Source organism: Cervus elaphus, chromosome 1 (genome assembly GCF_910594005.1).
Source record: "Cervus elaphus chromosome 1, mCerEla1.1, whole genome shotgun sequence".
NCBI classification, from domain to species: Eukaryota; Metazoa; Chordata; class Mammalia; order Artiodactyla; family Cervidae; genus Cervus; species Cervus elaphus.
The window spans coordinates 91,402,561-91,426,099 of NC_057815.1; the positions used below are offsets into that span (position 1 = coordinate 91,402,561).

Consider the following 23,539-nt stretch of genomic DNA (forward strand, 5'->3'; position numbering starts at 1 on the left):
CACAATAGAGGATTATTTCGGTATGAAATATTGAAGACCCTTTCACTAATTAGCCTTCCAGGCTCCTCCATCCATGGGGACTCTTCAGGCAAGAATACTGGAGTGGGTAGCCATTCCCTCCTCCCTGGATCTTCCCAATCCAGGGATCGAACCCAGGTCTCCTGCATTGCAGGCAGATTTTTTTACCGTCTGAGCCACCAGGGAAGCCCAAAAAATATTTAAGCACAATCAACAGTGGATTATTTTAAACTATCTAAAGTATCTTATGAGCTAGAAATGGTCAAGTTTTTAAGGGGAAAATATTTAAAACCATTCTCTGATAACTGTGTGGCAAACAGTTAAAACATTTATAAGTATACTCATTACACTATACTTTTATTGTTTTCAGTCATTCAGTGAAGTCCAACTCTTTGCAACCCCATGGACTGCAGCATGCCAGGCTTCCCTGTCCTTCACTGTCTCCTAGAGTTTGCTCAAGCTGTTGTCCATTGAGTCAGTGATGCCATTCCACTATCTTGTCCTCTGTGGTCCCCATCTCCTCCTGCCTTCAATCTATATTTTAAGTAACAATTGTCTCAATGCTGCAATCACATCCTTGCTCTGAAGGCTGTATATCATGGGATTTAACACGAGTCACTATGGTGTCGAACAAGGAGAGCAGTCACCTCCTGCAGAGTGAATGGATTTGGGCCTTAAGTAGGTAACGGCAGCAGATACAAAGAATAAAAGCACAGCCAACAGGCGAGAAGAACACGTGGAGAAGGCTTTGTCTCTTCTGGCTGTTGGCAGCCTCAGAATGGTGCGATGATTTTACTGCAAGAGGCAAGTATTAACGTAAAAGGCACTGCAGCAACCAGCAGAACTACTACATAGACCGACAGCTCACGTGCAAAAGTGTGTCCGCAGGCCAGCTTCAGAATGGGGGGCACGTCACAGAAGAAGTGGTTGATCTGGTTAGAATGACAGAAACGCAGAGTGAAGATCCAACATGTTTGCCCTATCTGCACGGGGATTCCACTGGCCCAGGAGCCCACAGCCAGCTGGAGGCACGTCTTTGGGGTCATGACCAGGGGATAGTGCAGGGGGTCACAGATGGCCACACAGCGGTCATAGGCCATCACCGCCAGGAGGAAGCACTCAGTGGTTCCGAGGATAAGGAAGAAGCACATTTGGGCAGCACAGGCCAGCACAGAAATGCTCCTGTCTTGAGTCCAAAGGTTCACCAGGATCCTAGGGAGAGTGATGGACACGTAACAGATTTCCAAGGAGGAAAAATTTGCCAGGGAAAAAATACATGGGTTTGTGCAGTGCAGGGTCAAGGCAAGTTATTATTATTAAGAGGCTATTTCCAGTTAAGATAATGATGTAAATGATGGAGAACACCCCAAATAGTAACCCTTGGAGGTGAAGAAGGTTAGAAAACCCCAGGAGAACAAATTGTATAACTGGGGATACGTTGTCTTCAGCTTCCATCTCTTCATATGTCATCTGTGGGAATGATTCAATCCGAAGTACCATTATTTCACTTTTTGACTTTTGTTTCTTTATGTATAAACAGGATTCTATGTCCTCTTATTTTTCCAATTCCCTCTAGAAACAAAACCTATTACTAATAAGACCTGTGAAAGTGTAGTGAAATATATTTTTCATTAACGTTAAATATATTTTTAAGAAAATATATCTCTAATTTTCTTGAAGAGATCTCTAGTCTTTCCCATTCTATTGTTTTCCTCTATTTCTTTGCATTGGTCTCTGAGGAAGGCTTTCTTATCTCTCCTTGCTATTCTTTGGAACTCTGCATTCAAATGCATAAATCTTTCCTTTTGTCTTTTGCTTTTGGCTTCTTTTCACAGCTATTTGTAGGGCCTCCTCAGAGAGCTATTTTGCTTTTTTGCATTTCTTTTTCTTGGGGATGGTCTTGATCCCTGTCTCCTATACAATGTCATGAACCTCCATCCATAGTTCATCAGGCACTCTGTCTATCAGATCTAGTCCCTTAAATCTATTTCTTACTTTCACTGTATAGTCATAAGGAATTTGATTTAGGTCATACCTGAACGGTCTAGTGGTTTTCTCTATTTTCTTTTATTTCAGTCTAAATTTGGCAATAAGGAGTTCATGATCTGAGCCACAGTCAGCTCCCAGTCTTGTTTTTGCTGACTGTATAGAGCTTCTCCATCTTTGGCTGCAAAGAATATAATCAATCTGATTTTGGTGTTGACCATTTGTTGATGTCCATGTGTAGAGTCTTCTCTTGTGTTGTTGGAAGAGGGTGTTTGCTATGACCAGTGTGTGCTCTTGGAAGAACTCTATTAGCCTTTGCCCTGCTCCATTCTGTACTCCAAGGTCAAATTTGCCTGTTTATTCAGGTGTTTCTTGACTTCCTGCTTTTGCATTCCAGTCCCTTATAATGAAAAGGACATCTTTTTTGGGATGTTAGTTCTAGAAGGTCTTGTAGTTCTTCATAGAACCATTCAACTTCAGCTTCTTCAGCATTACTGGTTGGGGCATAGACTTGGATTACCATGATATTGAATGGTTTGCCTTGGAAATGAACAGAGATAATTATGTTGTTTTTGAGATTGCATCCAAGTACTGCATTTCGGACTCTTTGGTTGACTATGATGGTTACTCCATTTCTTCTAGATATTCAGTGGTTTGCTAATGTTTACATATACTTTCAGTATGGAAATCCAATATATGAGGCAGTTATTAATTGATTCTCTGTTTTGTCAAGTATGTTAGCTGTCACAGAATAATGACCCTCAAAGACACATTTTATAAGGAAGGCTGAGTGCCAAAGAATTGATGCTTTTAAACTGTGGTGTTGGAGACGACTCTTGAGAGTACCTTGGACTGCAAGAAGATCAAACCAGTCCATCCTAAAGGAAATCAATCCTGAATATTCATTGGAGGGACTGATGCTGAAGCTAAAGCTCCAATAGTTTGGCCACCTGATGCGAAGAGCTGACTCTTTAGAAAAGACCCTGATGCTGGGAAAGACTGAAGGCAAGAGGACAAGGGGAAGACAGAGTTCAAGATGGTTGGATGCCATCACAAATTCTATGGACCTGAGTTTGAACAAGCCCCAGGAGATGGTGAAGGACAGAGAAGCCTGGCGTATTGTAGTCCGTGGGCTCACAAAGAGTCAGACACAACTGAGCAACGGAATAGCAACAACAACAACATGCCTAAATGTGACAACCTCGTGTGTGCATGCTGAGTCACTTCAGTGGTGTCTGCTTGTGCGACCCTATGGACTGTCGATAGCCAGGCTCCTCTATCCATGGGATTCTCCTGGCAAGAATACTGGAATGGGTTGCCATGCCCTTCTCCAAGGTATCGTCCCAATCCAGGGATCAAACCCACGTCTCCTGCAGCTCCTGAATTTCAGTCTGATTCTGTACCACTGCGACACTGGGGAAGGCCATATATGACAACCTTAATCATTCTAAATATAATTAGTTCAATGAATCCACCTAGAAAAGTTCACATCTGAGTTATTGCATGTACATACACAAACTCTTTTTATCTATGTATCTATCATCTATCCAAATGCTTTAAACACAAAATATAAATGTACATATATAAATATGTATATCTTTTGTGTGTAAAGCTTATTATGGAAAAGTTCAATCATCTTCCTTTTTGAAATTTCAACATCATCTCTCTAAAAGTTTGTTTCATAATTTATATATTTTCAACTCTTCCCTTAGACCATATGTTCACCTTCTCTTTATCTTCCAATTCTATTATTCTATTTCCATATATGTTCTCTGTACTAATTATATGATATGAAATAAGCTTACATGCTTTATTGTCACAGCTAAAGAAATAGTTTATCGATATAAAGGTTACATATAGCAAAACACTATTCCAAGAAACAATTATACATATGATACCTATATAAATATAAATATACAGATACCTTTAAAAAAAGGAAAGAAAGAGATGTCTACCATTATTCCCTGAACTTTCTTTTCCAGAAAAGAATCCATAGCCATTAATACAATCCAGATGCACAATGAAGACATATTCACTTTTCACTTTCCCTGAATCAGGCTGTTAATATTGGAAAGATTTTGCACATATTATTGACCTTCCCATCCTTTGTTGTCAGTTGACTTCAGTCCACAAAAGCAATATTATCCTAAAGTACACTCACACACACAGACAAGCATGAATACCTACATAAACGAATATCTGTCTTCGTGTTTCTAAATAATAAACTTGTGTTTGCTTAGTTTCTCAGGATTATAAGTGACTTGTTCTGGGAATAGTACAATGCAAAGTAGTAACAAAAGATTATGTTGCTAATAAAGATATTTGTAATTTACAAAGCATTGGTAGTATTTGCACACATTCATTCTGTTTTAAAAACAAGTGATACAGATACAGATTTTTGGCAAGCTATTACCACTGAATGTGGTAACTAGTTTAGATATGGTTTGTTAGTTGCCAAGCCAAAGTGAAAATAATTTCTGAAGCTGTCCACTGACATTTTTAGCTTGTGAAACTTCCGTATCTACCCAAAAAAGTCATAATGCTCCAAGATATCACTCTTATTTGCCATTCTCTATAAAAAGAGAGAGATCTAATCACATATGATCGATATATCAGTATTTTTAAATGTTGCCCTCCCATTAGTTATCTCTTTTCTCTAAAAAAGTTTTTTTTTTTTTTTAATTAGGCAGGAAGGAGAGAAAAAAGAGAGGATTTCTTAATTTCTGTCTCAATCTTTTCAACATATAATAGTTTCAGGATTTATCCAACTTCTGCCTAGAAATGTTCCTGGAATTCTGGTGTTGCTGTTATTACAGTTCTCTTTCTTTTACCCTCCCCTGAATTCAATCATTTCCATTAGATTTCAGTAGGTTATGATAGCCGTATCATCTGTGAATCGTGGTGATTTATTTTTTACTTGGTTCTCAATGAGAGTCAGTTTTTCCTTCTTCACTTTATTATCAGAATTGGTCACATGTCATCTGGCTGTTTTCTCCCAGGGAGAAAGTGTTACTGCACCTCCCTATCCATGTGGAAGTAGCCAGCGCCGCATAAATGTGAACAGAACTGGCTTTTCTGGGCGCCTGATGACCTCAGCTAGCGATCAGAAGTTGTTTTGTGAGGTTTGCTCTGCATTCAGTTATTCTTTTGATGAATTTGTAGGAGAGAAAGTGGTCTCCCCCGTCCTACTCCTCCGCCATCTTGGCTCCTCCCCCCAGAACTGGCATATATTCTTATGGGAACAAACTTTAAAAGCAACGGTTCAAGCTTCATCATACTTTTTAACTTTGAGTAATGGCAACAGGTCGTATTCCGCAATGATCTATTTCCTGTCTATATGAAGGATTATTATATATACATGGAATTTTGAAAAATATGTAACTACAGAATAGCACACACGACTAATAATTGCGATTTTCCTTGTCCAGAATGAATACAAATGTATTGTTTGTTATTTTGATTACCTGAATAGCACAAGTTTATTGTAATAAACTGCACAATTTCAATAAAACAAAGGGAAGCACAGAATGATTTACTCTGTGATTTCCATAATTAACAATGATGATTATTTTTGTATTGACCGTTTTTAATATGTGTATGTATGTAAGGTTTAAGGTGTACAATACTTGTGCTTTTATAGCAGATACTTATGTTTACAAAAATTTAAATCCTTTCCCTTTTACCCTAACTTTCCTATCACTACTATCATCTCTAGGAAAATATATTATATGACTTGTGAATATTCTTATCACTTTTTCCAAGCTCATCTTATTGTCTGTAAAGATTTCAATAATATCTTTTGTTTTATCAACTCAATAAATCATATTATGGATTTAACCTGATATACACATAAATGATACCTAATAATTACTAATATCATTGTACAGCATCGTTTATTAAACTACATTCCTAATGAGAGGTACTTTTCACTCTAAGAAATTATTTCTCTGTAGAACAATTGCTAGGCCAAACTATACATAACATTGTAATTAATGTCCATTACTGACTTAGTTTTAAAAATTTCCATGACAACTCTATGGAACTGAACAATATACTTTCCAATAAGTGATATAACTGAGTCTGTATTACAACTGGGCCTCTTATAGCAGTTCTTGTCTAAAGCTCTTACTACAAAAGAACATTTCACAATAAGGTTATAGAATTCCCAAGCAAATGATTTGCTATTTGTTGACCCATACACTACTGTATAACTGGAGACAGAAAGGTTTCTCAGTGTTACAGTAATTTTTATTTTGGTAATAACTACCACTTTATAGACAGATAAATTGAATTTAAGGTAAATATCTGTTGAAAATTTGTAACACACATATAAGAAATCAAGTTCTGAAACACAAGTCACTTTTTCCATGAACTAAGGTGTCTACCTGGCCACTTTCTCAGGGCCGTCATGACCTCCTTGTTCCTCAGACTGTGCATCATGGGGTTAAACACAGGCGTCACAATCGTGTAGAACAGGGAACGCACTGTGTCAGTTCCTGCTGAGCCCTGCGTCTTGGGTCTTAAATATGTGACAATGGCTGAGCCGAAGAACAAGGCCACAACCATAAGATGAGATGAGCAGGTGGAAAGGGCTTTGCCCCGACTCGTGGCTGATGGCAATTTAAGGATTGTGGAGATGATTTTGCCGTAGGAGACGAGTATCAACAGAAATGGAACCAAAACAAACAGCGCAGCAACTGTGAAGACCAACAGTTCAGTCAGGAAAGTGTCCCCACAGGCCAGCTTGAGTATGGGAGGGGTGTCACAGAAGAAGTGGTTTATGAGGTTAGAACCACAGAAGGGCAGAGAGAAAATCTGGCATGTCTGGCCTATTTGGATTGGGATTCCACTGATCCAGGAGCCAGCTGCTAGCTGGACACACACCTTGGGGTTCATAACTAGAGGATAGCGCAGAGGGCTACAGATGGCCGCGTAGTGATCACAGGCCATCACGGCCAGAAGGAAGCACTCGGTGGCTCCGAGTGTAATGATGAAGCACATTTGTGTGGCACAAGCAACCGGAGAAATCGTTCTTCTTTGTGTCCCAAGACTTGTGAGCATTCTGGGGAGTGTAACAGACACGTAACGGATTTCCAAAAGGGAAAGATTGCCAAGGAAAAAATACATGGGGGTCTGGAGAGCAGGGTCTAGTTTTGTTATCAGAACTATGATGCCATTGCCCATCAAGATAATTATATAGATGAGTAAGAACAGTCCAAATAAAAACTTCTGGAGATGAGGAACATCAGCAAAGTCCAGGAGAACAAATTCCATCAATTTAGTGAGATTGCCTTCTGGTGCTTTTTCTTGATGTTCCATCTGTGAAAAAGGGTAAATGTGTTATCTGCTTTTTATTTTTACCATCAGGGATCAGTGCCTGTTTTATAAATTGTATCAGGGTATCCAGGTTGATTTTCACGATCAATGCAACTGCTTCTAATTTAAGAATTTTATTATTTATGCATTTCCCCTTTCTCAGTTTATAATCCATGTGTTATCACCATACACTCTCCCTTGAAATATCTTTTACGGCATTCTTTCCGAATACAGTCCAAAGTCAAAAAAGTTAAGAGTGTTAGTCGTTCAGTCGTGTCTGACTCTCTGATCCCAAGGACTGTAGCCCGCCAGGCCCCTCTGTCCCTGGGATTTCCTAGGCCAGAATACTGGAGTGGGTTGTCATTCCCTTCTCCAGGGAATCTTACCGACCCAGGGATCAAACCCAAGTCTCCTGCTTGCAGGCGGATTCTTTATCGCCTGAACCACCAGGGAAGCCCCGAATGCCCCGCTCAGCACAGACATTGGACAAACTGATAGTTATTGAAGACAGACCCACGGTGTTGTTATGTAATCTCAGTTTTAAATACTGACATTATTTTGTGGCCATGTTTCAGTTTGTGGGATCTTAGTACCCCAACCAGAGATTGAACCTCAGGCTCATGGCAGTGAAAGTACAGAGTCCTAATCATTGGACTGCTAGGGAATTCCCTCAAATATCTACATTTTTTGATGATTTTATTGTATTTCTCTATGACTTTACATACTTCAGTAGTAACAGAAATTATCTCCCTTATATATTTTCAGCTACATATTTCAACACTTCATTTCCCTCCCATTGCTTGATGATTTGGATCATACATGTTCTTATATACAATTCATATTATTAGGCAGTTTATAAAAAATATGAGAGAATATTTTATTTTATTGTACATAGGGGAATAAAATACATATATTTCAGTAAGATGCTATGTGGGAGCTATCAGAGGGTTTTATTCTGGAAAAGTTGTGTGGGAATAGATAAAGAGAGAAACAATTCAGAGGGTCAGTGTGGGAAAAGAGGGGTCACCTGGAATGTGTTCACTAGCTGTGTGAGATACTTCCTGTCATGCTTTACCCCATGGTCTGTGTGCATCTCTGATGTCTTTGGTGTTCATCTAATAATAATAATAATAATAGTAATAATAATAATAATTCAGATAACAGTTTCTAAACTCACTTTTCTTGAGTTAGGATATTGAGATTTAACAATGATGGATACATTGCTCATTTGCACATTGGTTTTGTGATTGCAAATCAGTGCCTATTTTTTAAATCATGCTTAAGTTTGAATCCTAACTCCATTATTTATCATTTATTATATTAAGTAACTGTTTAAGCTTTCTGTTTGCTTTCTTATTTGAGATAATTAAAAATGATATTATTGATAAAATTACCTATCACTTTTAATATGTTTAAGTCATAGTCCTATAATTATAAGTATTAATATGGTATAATGTTCTTAAATCTTTAGTTGCCAGGGTTGTAACACACTCCCTGGAAAAATTGTTTTTGGTAGAATTATTGAGTTACTCATTGATGGTTACTTTTTTCCATTTTTTCCTTTAATCAGGGCCAGGAGTAGGATACGGTCTTACCTAAAGAAGGGATGAGACTCCTCCAGTACAGAATCTAAGAGCACACACTCAGTTTCAGGGCTGGTTCTGCATTGCACCATTGTTCAATTGTCTGCCTCCTTAAATATTACACTCCAGGCATCACTTGACTCAACATGAGTCCCAGCCCTGCTTCTCAGTTCCACACCCTTTATGTTTCAAGTTTTTCCACCAAGCACAGTCTAAACATAGTGTCATGGACAAGAAATACAGTCCTGACAAGATGGCCTGCAATTGAACCATGGCTTCACTTGCCAGCGGTGTGACAAGGCCAAGCGCTTAATCTCCCTGCCCGTGGTTCACGTGGCTGCAAAACTGACTTAACGGCTGTACCAGCAGTGAGCACTGCTACGTGAATTAGTTCATTTGATACAATAAAGCAACTCAAAGTTGTTTTGGCATTCATAGAAAGTCTATTTGAAAGCTAGCTATTAGTGTTTTTATTAAAAGCTAAATTTTATTCTAAATTTCACTCTCTGCTTTAACAGTATGAAAAACTGCTCTCTAATTTACCTTGGCTTGGTATCACATGGTTAATGTGGGAATGAAATAAGATATTAAAACAATCATCACAGTGTTACAAAAATCCCGGACTTTTAGATGTGAATTCTCCACTAAATTTCTGCCAATAATTTAATAATATTATCACCTCCACTCTAGAACTAATAGGGAGAGCGTACATCACTTTGTAGCACATAGTGTTGCAATTTGGCTAATTCCTTTCATATACCTTTTTTCTTTCCCACTGATATTACATGATCTAGGATCTAAGGACTGAGATCTAGGAAAATAGTTATTGCATGGTCTAGGAAAATAGTCCTAGTTTTCCTGCTTGGAAGCAATATAGGTCTTAGAAAATGCTTCTTTACTTAACATATTGTTCATTATTTGATACTGAAATTGAGTAAAGGAACAGATACTTTTATTTTAAAATTGTCAATCTTAAAAGAGAGGAAAAATTAATATACAAAAGAATAGAATTGCAATCTTTATCATTTTTATGAATAAAAGCATTTAGTATTTCACTCATTACCTGAATAAAATTATTTCCAGTACTATATAAAATAGAATTTTTAATTGTACAGATATGACATTTTGGTGATGAAATCTTGTATAACATGAAATAGGTAAGATTTGAGTTTGAATTTCTGAAGAGTAAAACAAGGTATACTTCAAATACGTTTGCATATTTGATAAAAATTGGTAACCCAATCCTTGAAAATAATTTAAAACATTGTTGAAACTAAAGCTATCTTTATTATTTTATAAAACCTGAATTCTATAATTTTTTCAAAATAATTATCCTTTGAATTCCAATGGTTAAAACTTTATGTATTACTTTCTTTTAAATCTCTTATTATAATATCAAACAGAATAGACATATGTAACCTTTTTTTGTTACAATATGTGGGCTCAAGTGAAGTTTTCTTTAATACTATCTATACCTAGACTTTAGCTATTACATACTTTATATGTGTAATATTACATGTAATACTATATGTAAAATATTACACATTTTACAAAGTGACTTAATACCATTATTTGTTATAATTATTTGATTGCATATTTTATTTAATAGAGTCAGAAATATATCGAAGTTGCTTTAATGAACAAAAATATTTGCTACCATGTGTAAAATTAATAATTTACACTTTAAAAATCTGTGTACATGATTAATTTTAATTTTAAAATAAGAATTAAGCCTTTCTATCACTTTCATATTTACCTTTCTTATTTGAAGTGTTGCTGATTTTTCTCACTAGAGAGGCTTTGAATATTTACTGTAAGTGGAATTACTTGTTTCATCAAAGTAATTCAACTGGCCTTTAAATATTCTATTCTTTCTAAACATAAAGTGCTCTTAAGTAAAAGTAGTTATCACTACTCAAGGGATCTCTGCAACTTGGCACATTTAAATTTCTAATTAAAATCATCACTCTTTGAATTCTCTGATTTGTTATATTTATTTTTTAATTTTTCCCAGAAAGCTCTCACTACTCAGAACATTTTTTTTCTTCAGCCTCTCTAGGGAATAGAGGACACAGTGCATTTTATTTCTCAGATGTGAACAGGGTGCTAAGTAATATTATTTGTGGGCTCCCCAGGTGGTACAGTTGGTAAACAACTGGCCTGCCAATTCAAGAGATCCAAGAGCCGTAGGTCTGATCCCTGGGTCATGAAATTCATGTGGAGTAAGAAATGACAACCCACTCCAGAATCCTTGCCTGGAGAATTCCATGGACAGAGGAGCCTCATGGGCTCCAGAGTTGGATACGTCTGAACACACACACACACACACACACACACACACACACACACACACACTACTATTTGGTTTGATCAAATAGACACGGATTCAATTCTTACCTTAACTGTTAATCGTAGTAGGAGAAAGGTTAATCGTAGTAGGAGAAAATTTTTCCTGTCTTTTGCAGCCTACCACCAATTTTTCCCAAACTTATTTTACATCTTCAAGATGTGAATACTTTCAGCCTCTAGTTACAATAAAATGAGAATCTGGAATAAATCCAGCTGAGATGATAGGAAAGATGCTAAGCAAACTTTGTGAGTTACATATTTCAACAATGGAGAAATTTCTCCAACATTAAGATTATTTAAATATCTTGGCTTAGAGCCAGTTTCTCATGACCCCAAAAATTGGATGTTGTTTCCTATTATTTAGTAAATAGTGATTTCTTAAGGTTTATGATTATGAAGAGAAAATATTTACAAGAGAGGGAACACATAGTAATGTGACAGTGGGAGTGATCTGGAAGGTTAACTAAAAAGTATCAGGAGCCTTGTGGCACAGATCATGAGTAGTGGGGGGTGGGACAGGCTTCTCACGGGGACCGGATGAGATAGACAGGAAGGGAGTGAGGCCAGCCAGGCTGGCCTGTGGGGGCTCCCCCAAGACACAGCTGGTGCTGGGAAGGAGTCACAAGGCCTGTGGATCAGCAGGTGGCTCAGTGGTCGGCCTCCCAGGGCAGCAGAGGCCAGCGGAGCCTGGGGGGCTGTCGTCCCCGGGGTCGCAGAGTCTGACCCAGCAGAACGACTGAGCGCAGCATCATGCATAAATAAAGACCTGCTGCTGGGATAGAACAGAAACTCCAGAAAAGGATCAAATACGCACGAAAATCTGTCATTGACTGAAAATAGCCTACCAAATTGGTAAAGCGTGGACATTTAAAATAACTGTCGGTAGTTATCGAGAAGTGTAAGCTGGAACGAGGAGCTATCTGAAACTGAGCCGAACCCACACTGACCGCAGCAGCTCCAGAGAAACTCCTAGATATATTTTTACTTTTTTTTTTCTAAGTAAGGAAAAAAAAAAAATTTTTTTTTCTTTTTATATTTTTTCTTTTTTATTTTTTCTCTTTTATTTTCCTTTAAAATTCCCTATTACTCCCCCATTACTCCTTAACTTTTATTTACATAGATTTTTATGATTTTTTTAATTAGGGGAAAAAAAAATTTTTTTTTTCTTTCTTTTTTTTTTTTTTGTTTTTTTTTTCTTTTTTTTTTCTTTTTTCTTCCTTTTTTTCCTTTCCGTTTTCTCTTTTACTTTCTATTTTTCTTCTTCTCTTATTTCTTTTAAAGTCCTCTAGTACTCCTCTACTACTCTTCATTTTCATTTTCACTACACTATAACCTTACCAAAAAAAAAAAAAAAAAGAAGCCCTATCTTTAAACCGAAGATTATTCTCTCCCAATCTTGACTCTCTGTTTTCTACCTCAGAACACCTCTATTTCCTCCTTTCCCCTTCTCTTCCCAATCCAATTCTGTGAATCCTTGTAGGTGTCTGAGATACGGAGAACACTCTGGGAACAGACAGCTGCGTAGATCTGTCTCTCTCCTCTTGAGTCCCCCTTTTTCTCCTCCTGCTCATCTCTATCTCCCTCCTCCCTTTTCTCCTGTTCATGTAACTCTGTGAACCTCTCTGGGTGTCCCTAACAGGGGAGAATCTTTTCGCCATTAACCTAGAAGTTTTATTATCAGTGCTGTATAGTTGGAGAAGTCCTGAGACTACAGGAAGAATAAAACTGAAATCCAGAGGCAGGAAACTTAAGCCCAAAACCTGAGAACACCAGAAAACTCCTGACTACATGGAACTTTAAGCAATAAGTGACCGTCCAAAAGCCTCCATACCTACACTGAAACCAACCACCACCCAAGAGCCAGTAAGTTTTAGAGCAAGACATACCACGCAAATTCTCCAGCAACACAGGAACATAGCCCCGAATGTCAACATACAGGCTGCCCAAGGTGACACCTAACACATAGACCCATCTCAAAACTCATTACTGGGCACTCCATTGCTCTCCAAAAAGAAGAAATCAAGTTCCACGCACCAGTACACTGACGCAAGCTTCCCTAACCGGGAAACCTTGACAAGCCAATCGTCTAACCCCACCCACTGGGTAAATCCTCCACAATAAAAAGGAACCACAGACCTCCAGAATACAGAAAGTCCACTCCAGACACAGCAATCTAAACAAGATGAAAAGGCAAAGAAATACCCAACAGGTAAAGGAACATGAAAAATGCCCACCAAGTCAAACAAAAGAGGAGGAGATAGGGAATCTACCTGAAAAAGAATTTAGAATAATGATAATAAAAATGATCCAAAATCTTGAAAACAAAATGGAGTTACAGATAAATAGCCTGGAGACAAAGATTGAAAAGATACAAGAATTGTTTAATAAAGACCTAGAAGAAATAAGAAAGAGTCAATTAAAAATGAACAATGCAATGAATGAGATCAAAAACACTTTGGAGGGAACCAAGAGTAGAATAATGGAGGCAGAAGATAGGATAAATGAGGTAGAAGATAAAATGGTGGAAATAAATGAAGCAGAGAGGAAAAAAGAAAAAAGGATCAAAAGAAATGAGGACAACCTCAGGGACCTCTGGGACACTGTGAAACGCCCCAACATTCGAATCATAGGAGTCCCAGAAGAAGAAGACAAAAAGAAAGGCCATGAGAAAATACTCGAGGAGATAATAGCTGAAAACTTCCCTAAAATGGGGAAGGAAATAGCCACTCAAGTCCAAGAAACCCAGAGAGTCCCAAACAGGATAAACCCAAGGCGAAACACCCCAAGACACATATTAATCAAACTAACAAAGATCAAACACAAAGAACAAATATTAAAAGCAGCAAGGGAAAAACAACAAATAACACACAAAGGGATTCCCATAAGGATAACAGCTGACCTATCAATAGAAACCCTCCAGGCCAGAAGGGAATGGCAGGACGTCCTGAAAGTAATGAAAGAGAATAACCTACAACCTAGATTACTGTATCCAGCAAGGATCTCATTCAGATATGAAGGAGAACTCAAAAGCTTTACAGATAAGCAAAAGCTGAGAGAATTCAGCACCACCAAACCAGCTCTTCAACAAATGCTAAAGGATCTTCTCTAGACAGGAAATGCAGAAAGGTTGTATAAACGTGAACCCAAAACAACAAAGTAAATGGCAACGGGACCACACCTATCAATAATTACCTTAAATATAAATGGGTTGAATGCCCCAACCAAAAGACAAAGATTGGCTGAATGGATACAAAAACAAGACCCCCATATATGCTGTCTACAAGAGACCCACCTCAAAACAAGAGACACATACAGACTAAAAGTGAAGGGCTGGAAAAAAATATTTCATGCAAATGGAGACCAAAAGAAAGCAGGAGTCGCAATACTCATATCAGATAAAATAGACTTTCAAATAAAAGCTGTGAAAAGAGACAAAGAAGGACACTACATAATGATCAAAGGATCAATCCAAGAAGAAGATATAACAATTATTAATATATATGCACCCAACATAGGAGCACCGCAATATGTACGGCAAACACTAATGAGTATGAAAGAGGAAATTAATAGTAACACAATAATAGTGGGAGACTTTAATACCCCACTCACAACTATGGATAGATCAACTAAACAGAAAATTAACAAGGAAACACAAACTTTAAATGACACAATGGACCAGCTAGACCTAATTGATATCTATAGGACATTTCACCCCAAAACAAGCAACTTCACCTTTTTCTCAAGTGCACACGGAACCTTCTCCAGAATAGATCACATCCTGGGCCATAAATCTAGTCTTGGAAAATTCAAAAAAATTGAAATCATTCCAGTCATCTTTTCTGACCACAGTGCAGTAAGATTAGATCTCAATTACAGGAAAAAAATTGTTAAAAATTCAAACACCTGGAGGCTAAATAACACGCTTCTGAATAACCAACAAATCATAGAAGAAATCAAAAAAGAAATCAAAATATGTATAGAAATGAATGAAAATGAAAACACAACAACCCAAAACCTATGGGACACTGTAAAAGCAGTGCTAAGGGGAAGGTTCATAGCATTACAGGCTTACATCAAGAAACAAGAAAAAAGCCAAATAAATAACCTAACTCTACACCTAAAGCAATTAGAGAAGGAAGAAATGAAGAACCCCAGGGTTAGCAGAAGGAAAGAAATCTTAAAAATTAAGGCAGAAATAAATGCAATAGAAACTAAAGAGACCATAGCAAAAATCAACAAAGCTAAAAGCTGGTTTTTTGAAAAAATAAACAAAATTGACAAACCATTAGCAAGACTCATTAAGAAACAAAGGGAGAAGAACCAAATTAACAAAATTAGAAATGAAAATGGAGAGATCACAACAGACAACACTGAAATACAAAGGATCATAAGAGACTACTACCAGCAGCTCTATGCCAATAAAATGGACAACTTGGATGAAATGGACAAATTCTTAGAAAAGTATAACTTTCCAAAACTGAACCAGGAAGAAATAGAAGATCTTAACAGACCCATCACAGGCAAGGAAATCGAAACTGTAATCAAAAATCTTCCAGCAAACAAAAGCCCAGGACCAGATGGCTTCACAGCTGAATTCTACCAAAAATTTAGAGAAGAGCTAACACCTACCTTACTCAAACTCTTCCAGAAAATTGCAGAAGAAGGTAAACTTCCAAACTCATTCTATGAGGCCACCATCACCCTAATTCCAAAACCTGACAAAGATGCCACAAAAAAAGAAAACTACAGGCCAATATCACTGATGAACATAGATGCAAAAATCCTTAACAAAATTCTAGCAAACAGAATCCAACAACATATTAAAAAAATCATACACCACGACCAAGTGGGCTTTATCCCAGGAATGCAAGGATTCTTCAATATCCGCAAATCAATCAATGTAATACACCACATTAACAAATTGAAAGATAAAAACCATATGATTATCTCAATAGATGCAGAGAAAGCCTTTGACAAAATTCAACACTCATTTATGATTAAAACTCTCCAAAAAGCAGGAATAGAAGGAACATACCTCAACATAATAAAAGCTATATATGACAAACCCACAGCAAGCATCACCCTCAATGGTGAAAAATTGAAAGCATTTCCCCTGAAATCAGGAACAAGACAAGGGTGCCCACTCTCACCACTACTGTTCAACATAGTGTTGGAAGTTTTGGCCACAGCAATCAGAGCAGAAAAAGAAGTAAAAGGAATCCAGATAGGAAAAGAAGAAGTGAAACTCTCACTGTTTGCAGATGACATGATCCTCTATATAGAAAACCCTAAAGACTCTACCAGAAAATTACTAGAACTAATCAATGAATATAGTAAAGTTGCAGGATATAAAATTAACACACAGAAATCCCTTGCATTCCTATATACTAACAATGAGAAAACAGAAAGAGAAATTAAGGAAACAATACCATTCACCATTGCAACAAAAAGAATAAAATACTTAGGAGTATATCTACCTAAAGAAACAAAGGACCTATACATAGAAAACTATAAAACACTGATGAAAGAAATCAAAGAGGACACAAACAGATGGAGAAACATACCGTGTTCATGGATTGGAAGAATCAATATTGTCAAAATGGCTATTCTACCCAAAGCAATCTATAGATTCAATGCAATCCCTATCAAGCTACCAACGGTATTTTTCACAGAACTAGACCAAAGAATTTCACAATTTGTATGGAAATACAAAAAACCTCGAATAGCCAAAGTAATCTTGAAAAAGAAGAATGGAACTGGAGGAATCAACCTGCCTGACTTCAGACTCTACTACAAAGCCACAGTCATCAAGACAGTGTGGTACTGGCACAAAGACAGAAATATAGACCAATGGAACAGAATAGAAAGCCCAGAGATAAATCCACGAACCTATGGACACCTTATCTTTGACAAAGGAGGCAAGGATATACAATGGAAAAAAGACAACCTCTTTAACAAGTGGTGCTGGGAAAACTGGTCAACCACTTGCAAAAGAATGAAACTAGAACACTTTCTAACACCATACACAAAAATAAACTCAAAATGGATTAAAGATCTAAATGTAAGACCAGAAACTATAAAACTCCTAGCGGAGAACATAGGCAAAACACTCTCCGACATAAATCACAGCAGGATCCTCTATGACCCACCTCCCAGAATATTGGAAATAAAAGCAAAACTAAACAAATGGGATCTAATGAAACTTAAAAGCTTTTGCACTACAAAAGAAACTATAAGTAAGGTGAAAAGACAGCCGTCAGATTGGGAGAAAATAATAGCAAATGAAGCAACAGACAAAGGATTAATCTCAAAAATATACAAGGAACTCCTGCAGCTCAATTCCAGAAAAATAAATGACCCAATCAAAAAATGGGCCAGAGAACTAAACAGACATTTCTCCAAAGAAGACATACAGATGGCTAACAAACACATGAAAAGGTGCTCAACATCATTCATTATTAGAGAAATGCAAATCAAAACCACAATGAGGTACCATTACACACCAGTCAGGATGGCTGCTATCCAAAAGTCTACAAGCAATAAATGCTGGAGAGGCTGTGGAGAAAAGGGAACCCTCTTACACTGTTGGTGGGAATGCAAACTAGTACAGCCACTATGGAAAACAGTGTGGAGATTCCTTAAAAAACTGGAAATAGAACTGCTATATGACCCAGCAATACCACTTCTGGGCATACACACTGAGGAAACCAGATCTGAAAGAGACACATGCACCCCAATGTTCATCGCAGCACTGTTTATAATAGCCAGGACATGGAAGCAACCTAGATGCCCATCAGCAGATGAATGGATAAGGAAGCTGTGGTACATATACACCATGGAATTTTACTCAGCCGTCAAAAAGAATTCATTTGAACCAGTCCTAATGAGATGGATGAAACTGGAACCCCTTATACAGAGTGAAGTAAGCCAGAAAGATAAAGAACATTACAGCATACTAACACATATATATGGAATTTAGAAAGATGGTAACGATAACCCTATATGCAAAACAGAAAAAGAGACACAGAAATACAGAACAGACTTTTGAACTCTGTGGGAGAAGGTGAGGGTGGGATGTTTCAAAAGAACAGCATGTATACTATCTATGGTGAAACAGATCACCAGCCCAGGTGGGATGCATGAGACAAGTGCTCCGGCCTGGTGCACTGGGAAGACCCAGAGGAATCGGGTGGAGAGGGAGATGGGAGGGGGGATCGGGATGGGGAATAAGTGTAAATCTATGGCTGATTCATATCAATGAAAAATAAAAAAAAAAAAAAAGAATAACTATATAATCCAAGAAGAAAGTATTTAGAGTAATACATTCTGGTGCTATTGTCAGATAATTGCTGATTGCTTTGTAGCCCTTTGGCTTTAAGGAAATACGATCTTACTAATAAAACTTGTTGCTTTATTATAACTTAAAGATGCACAAGCTCATTTTAATACATTGGATCTTCACATTTTAAAATACCAAAATCTATAGCCTAGTTTTATTACAACCCAATGCATTCTTGGTCTTCAGTCTATTTCTGTAAAAAGTAGATTGAATTAAGTGCATATGGAAATCAAGAGTTGGCCAATCATTTAATATTATGCAAATGACAGGAAAAAGAGAGTGTTGAGGTTCCCAAAGCAAAGAATAAAAAAAATAAAAAAATAAATAAATAAAATAACTGTCATTTGGACAACTTGGGCAGACTTGGAAAAAAAAAACAGTATATATATTCTTGATAACTATCCCACAGCAGAATAAACTCCAAGTGATACACAATTTTGTATATTTTAGAGTGAAATGATGAAAGTATTCTAAGAAATTATAAAAAGAGGTTTTATAATTTTGGAGTAAGGAACGTTTAACTCATTAAAATTTAAAATGCGGGACACACACACACAAAAATGTGTAAAAATAAATGATTCTAGATGCTAAAAAGTGGCAAGCCCCATAAGAATAGAATATAATTAATATAATAGGAAAAATTGTTACAACTGATTTGAAATAAAGGGATCTTGGCTCCTTCTTTAATACAGAGGAAAAGTCCAAAGTATAAATTTAAAAAATGGGTAAAACAGATGAATTAACAATTCACAGAAGAAAATTTTTCTTTCAATATACAGAAAACAGCTTCATTTGTTAAAAAAAAATAAGTAAATTGTAATCTGAACAATGATACAGTATTAAAAAATCTGAGACATTTTCCTATGCACTGTGTATGTGTGGAGAGGAATATCCAATCAACCAGTATCACAACTGTGCTCACCCTTTGAATTAATCAGTAAGCATGCGCACATACTAAGATATGCAATACCATGATTTTGCAACAAATTTGTGACTTGAAAAAGTATAAAAAAAAAAAAAAAAGAAAAAGTATGAATATTCTATGACTTAATGAGCCTTGATTTTGATATTGTCATCTATTCTTTTTGCTCCCACAGTTATATGATACCTTTAAAATACGTTCTATAATTTCTCCAAAATTTCTAGTGCTTGAAACTAGACTGGCTTGTTGTGACCCAGTGCCTCTTAACCACAAATGAAAGTTATTTTTTGTTGTTGTTTTAGAGGTTGGAAAATTAAACTTGGCTCTAAGTATGTCCTTTTATAAAGATGTTGATTTATTTTTCAAAGCGATTCAGTGGCATCACCAGTTTTGAATCATATTTTTGTTGCTTGATTACTACTTTTTTATAATAAAAGGTAATTCATTTTTCTGAATTAGTTTCAGAAAAAATAGAAGCATAGCCAAAAATAAGAAAGAGCATTATGCTTTTTTCCATGATAGAATTTGCTCATTAAATAAAATTTAAGAAATAGAGGAAATTATGTATATACATATGATAAATGGTGTTCTAAATACGGCTTTTTAGCTTAACAAAAAGGATATGTACAGTACGATTATGATTTGGTTTGCTTAAAAATATGCTTAATACATGTTGTACGTAATTGCATTTTATTCATTTCTATAACTCTTTGGTTTTCCTCTGTGTGAAATTGTCACAATTACGTTCAATTCTAGTTTGATAAAGATTTGACATTATGAATGATTCAAAATGAGCATCCTCGGATGCGTCCCTTGGCACACACGTGCGCACATTTCTTCTGGTGCGTGGCTGAGGGTAAGATTTTCTTGATGAAGGCAGGCTGTGTGCTAATACACTGTACAATTCACACCCCAGCATCAGGTGAGAGCTTTCATCACTCCACACCCTTTACGTACGTGATGGGGTGAGTCTTTTCGTTTATTTCATCCTTGTAATGAATGTGTCATAGATATCATTTGGTTTTAATCTGGTTTTAATTTGCATTTACTGGTTGCTATGAGTTATTTTCTTCTTTTTTTCTGGGCATTTAGATTAGTCTCTTTTGAAATGCATCTTTAAGTCTATTGTCAATTTTTCTCCTGAATTTTTGATGCTTTTGATTTAGAGCACTCCTTTAACAACAGTGTATTTAAACCTTTTATGTTGAAAAATTTCACTCTGAATATCAGTATTTCTTAGTCCAGGAAGTTCAACTGATTAATGTTTACATTATGACTCATAATTTTATCAAAAACACTTTTCTTGCACCAACATCATGAAGTTAATAAACATTATCTTGGAAAAGATTTGTTGTTATGCATTTTTACTCAAGTTTACAAATTATCTGAGATTACATTTTAAAATAAATTTTGTGAAGTGAGGGTCAAGCTCTCTTTTTTTGTACCATTATATATATTTAAATTAATAGTTTATTAAAAGACCATCTTTTTTTTCCCTGCAGTATGAACTTTTGCTTATTCAAGTATGCCCATATTCTATAGTCATTCAACAAGTATTCTCTAAAGCTTTCCATAAGCAGTAATCTTTGCTAGCTGAAATCTTTTGGTTTTAAGTAAATTACAACAATATAGAGGGAGACAAACTAGAATATACATTATGAATTTTGGATAAAAATATCAGGAGGCCAATTGCTAGATAAAATATACTATATTGTTGTAGCACTTTGGCCACCTGAGGCAGAGAGCCAACTCAATGTAAAAGACCCTGATGTCAGTAAAGATAAAGGCAGAGAGGAGAAGGAGACAGCAGAGGATGAGATGGCTGGATATTAATAGTGTCGCTGACTCAATAGACATGAATCTGAGCAAATTCCGAGATGTAGTGGAGGACTGAGGAGCCTGGCATGCTACGGTCCATGAAGACACAGAGTCGGACATGAATTACCAACTGAACAACAACGAACCAAATAAGCAGTGAATTTTTGCTGACAGAGACTAGTCCATTAAATATGAGATCAGCCAAAAAATTAATTTCTTATAAATAGAAACACTAGGGAGATAACCCTGATATCAGAAAGTCAAGCATAAAATGGCAAGATTATGAGGATAACCAATTTATATCAATGCAGGAAGCAAAATTCCAAATAACGTCTGATTAAAACAATAGCAAAACTAAGTGGGGAAGAAGATCACTAGCTAAAAGCAGTGGATAAGACGTTAAACATTAAAGCAGTCATTTTCTCAAGGCTATCATGACGGCCTTATTCATCAGAGTATATATCATGGGATTAAACATCGGGGTAACACCGTATAGAAAGCAGAGAGAAAAAAATCTTTCCTGTAAAAATGTTTGGAATCATGTCATAAGTATGTAATGTTTCTGGGTCCACAAAATAAAGGCACAACTATGGGGCTTCCCAGGTGGTGCTAATGGTAAAGAAGTTACCTGCCAATGCAGGAGATATAAGAGACGCAGGTTCGATCCCTGGGTGGGGAAGATCCCCTGGAGAGGGGCACAGTGACCCATTCCAGTGTTCTTGCCTGGAGAATCCCATGGACAGAGGAGCCTGGTGGGCTACGGTCTACAAAGCTGCAGAGTTGGACACAACCGAAGCAACTTAGTTCACACCCGTGATATGAACTGAGCGGGTGGAGAAAACTTTGGCTTATTCCGTTGCTGATGGCAAACATAGGAAGGAGAAGTGATTTTACTGTAGAAGCCAAGTATCAACTGAAAGGGGATCGTGACAGACAGCACACTAATGGCGCAACTGTAGAGATTGACGTCTCATCTCATCTCACTCTAAAAATCATCGCCACAGGCCAGCTTGTGGTTAGAGCCAAAAATGACAGAGAGAAAATCTGGCATGTTTGCCTTATCCTGACTGTGACACCACTGATTCAAGAGCCAAGAATCATCAGTTGAACACAGAGCTCCTGGTTTATAACTAGAAGAGGTTACAGAAAGTTACGATTGGCCACATGGCAGCCATGGGCCATAGCTGTCAAGACCAAGTATTCTACGTTCCCAAGAACAGAAATAAAGTAAATAAAATAAAATATATCTTTGTAGTGCAGGCAAATATATATATATATTTCTTTTTTTCTGATTGGGAAAATTTGTGAATATTCTAGAAAGAGTGATAGATACATAACAGATTTCCAGGAAGGAAAAGTTACTCAGGGAAAAAATACATGGGAATTTGAGAGCCTGGTCAGCTCATTATGAGAGTATTCATGTTGCTTCTCACCAGGATAATCACATATAAAAGAAAAATATTCCAGAAAGAAACACCTAGATTGGGAACACAGAAAAATCCCCAAATAACCAATGTCATCACTGAAGTGAGATGTGCTTCTGGGTTTGTGTGTGTGTGTGTGTGTGTGTGTGTGTGTGTGTGTGTGTGTGTGTGTGTGTGTGTGTGTGTGTTTGATGTTCTCTCTGTGAAAAGAATGAAATCAGTCATTTTAATTTTTGTATAGATATATATAAATATATATTTGCTGTTGTTGTTCAGTCTTCCAGGCATGTCCAACTCTTCATGACCCCATGGACTGCAGCACTCCAGGCCACCCTGTAGCTCACCATCTTCCGGAGTTTGCCCAAGTTCATGTCCATTGCATCCGTGATGCCATTCAGCCATCTCATCTTCTGATGACCTCTTCTTCTATCTTCAATCTTTCCCAGCATCAGGGTCTTTTCTAATGAGTCAGCTGTTTACATCAGGTGGCCAAAGTATGGGAGCTTCAGCTTCAGCATCAGTCCTTCCAATGAATATTGAAATACATATGTTTGTATTATATAAAATATATATTATACATATGGAAGAGTGCCTATGTACATATATATCCATTTCATAATCTTAAATTTATCTCTATTTGTAACTATTATTAAAGCTATCTTAGTCCTTTTTTTAAAAGAAATGATCAAATATTATATATTTTGATTTTGTTTAGTTCACAAAAAGTGTTATTTATTTCAAATATCAAAGATTATTTGGCTGATATTAAAATTACCCTGTTAGC

General features: G+C 36.8%; 1 protein-coding gene and 1 pseudogene across 2 annotated transcripts; both read right to left on the reverse strand.

Moving 5' to 3' along the window:
• Positions 1-552: 552 nt before the first annotated feature.
• LOC122673428 lies at positions 553-1,509 on the reverse strand (annotated as a pseudogene).
• Positions 1,510-5,477: 3,968 nt separating this feature from the next.
• Positions 5,478-22,013, reverse strand: LOC122673554 (olfactory receptor 10AG1-like). 2 transcript variants are annotated; one of them, XM_043871475.1, is made up of 2 exons: positions 21,960-22,013; positions 5,478-7,323 (listed from the first exon to the last, which is right to left on the reverse strand). In XM_043871475.1, exon 2 carries the CDS (start codon positions 7,321-7,323, stop codon positions 6,361-6,363), a length of 963 nt encoding a protein of 320 aa, XP_043727410.1. In that variant the 5' UTR covers positions 21,960-22,013; the 3' UTR covers positions 5,478-6,360. The 2 variants fall into 2 exon arrangements, with proteins under 2 accessions (XP_043727410.1, XP_043727478.1); XM_043871543.1 differs by lacking the exon at positions 21,960-22,013 and adding an exon at positions 11,301-11,414.
• Positions 22,014-23,539: the final 1,526 nt, after the last annotated feature.

Excerpts from the sequence above, each read along its gene's own strand:
- LOC122673554 (XM_043871475.1), bottom strand. The coding sequence starts at position 7,323 with ATGGAACATCAAGAAAAAGCACCAGAAGGCAATCTCACTAAATTGATG.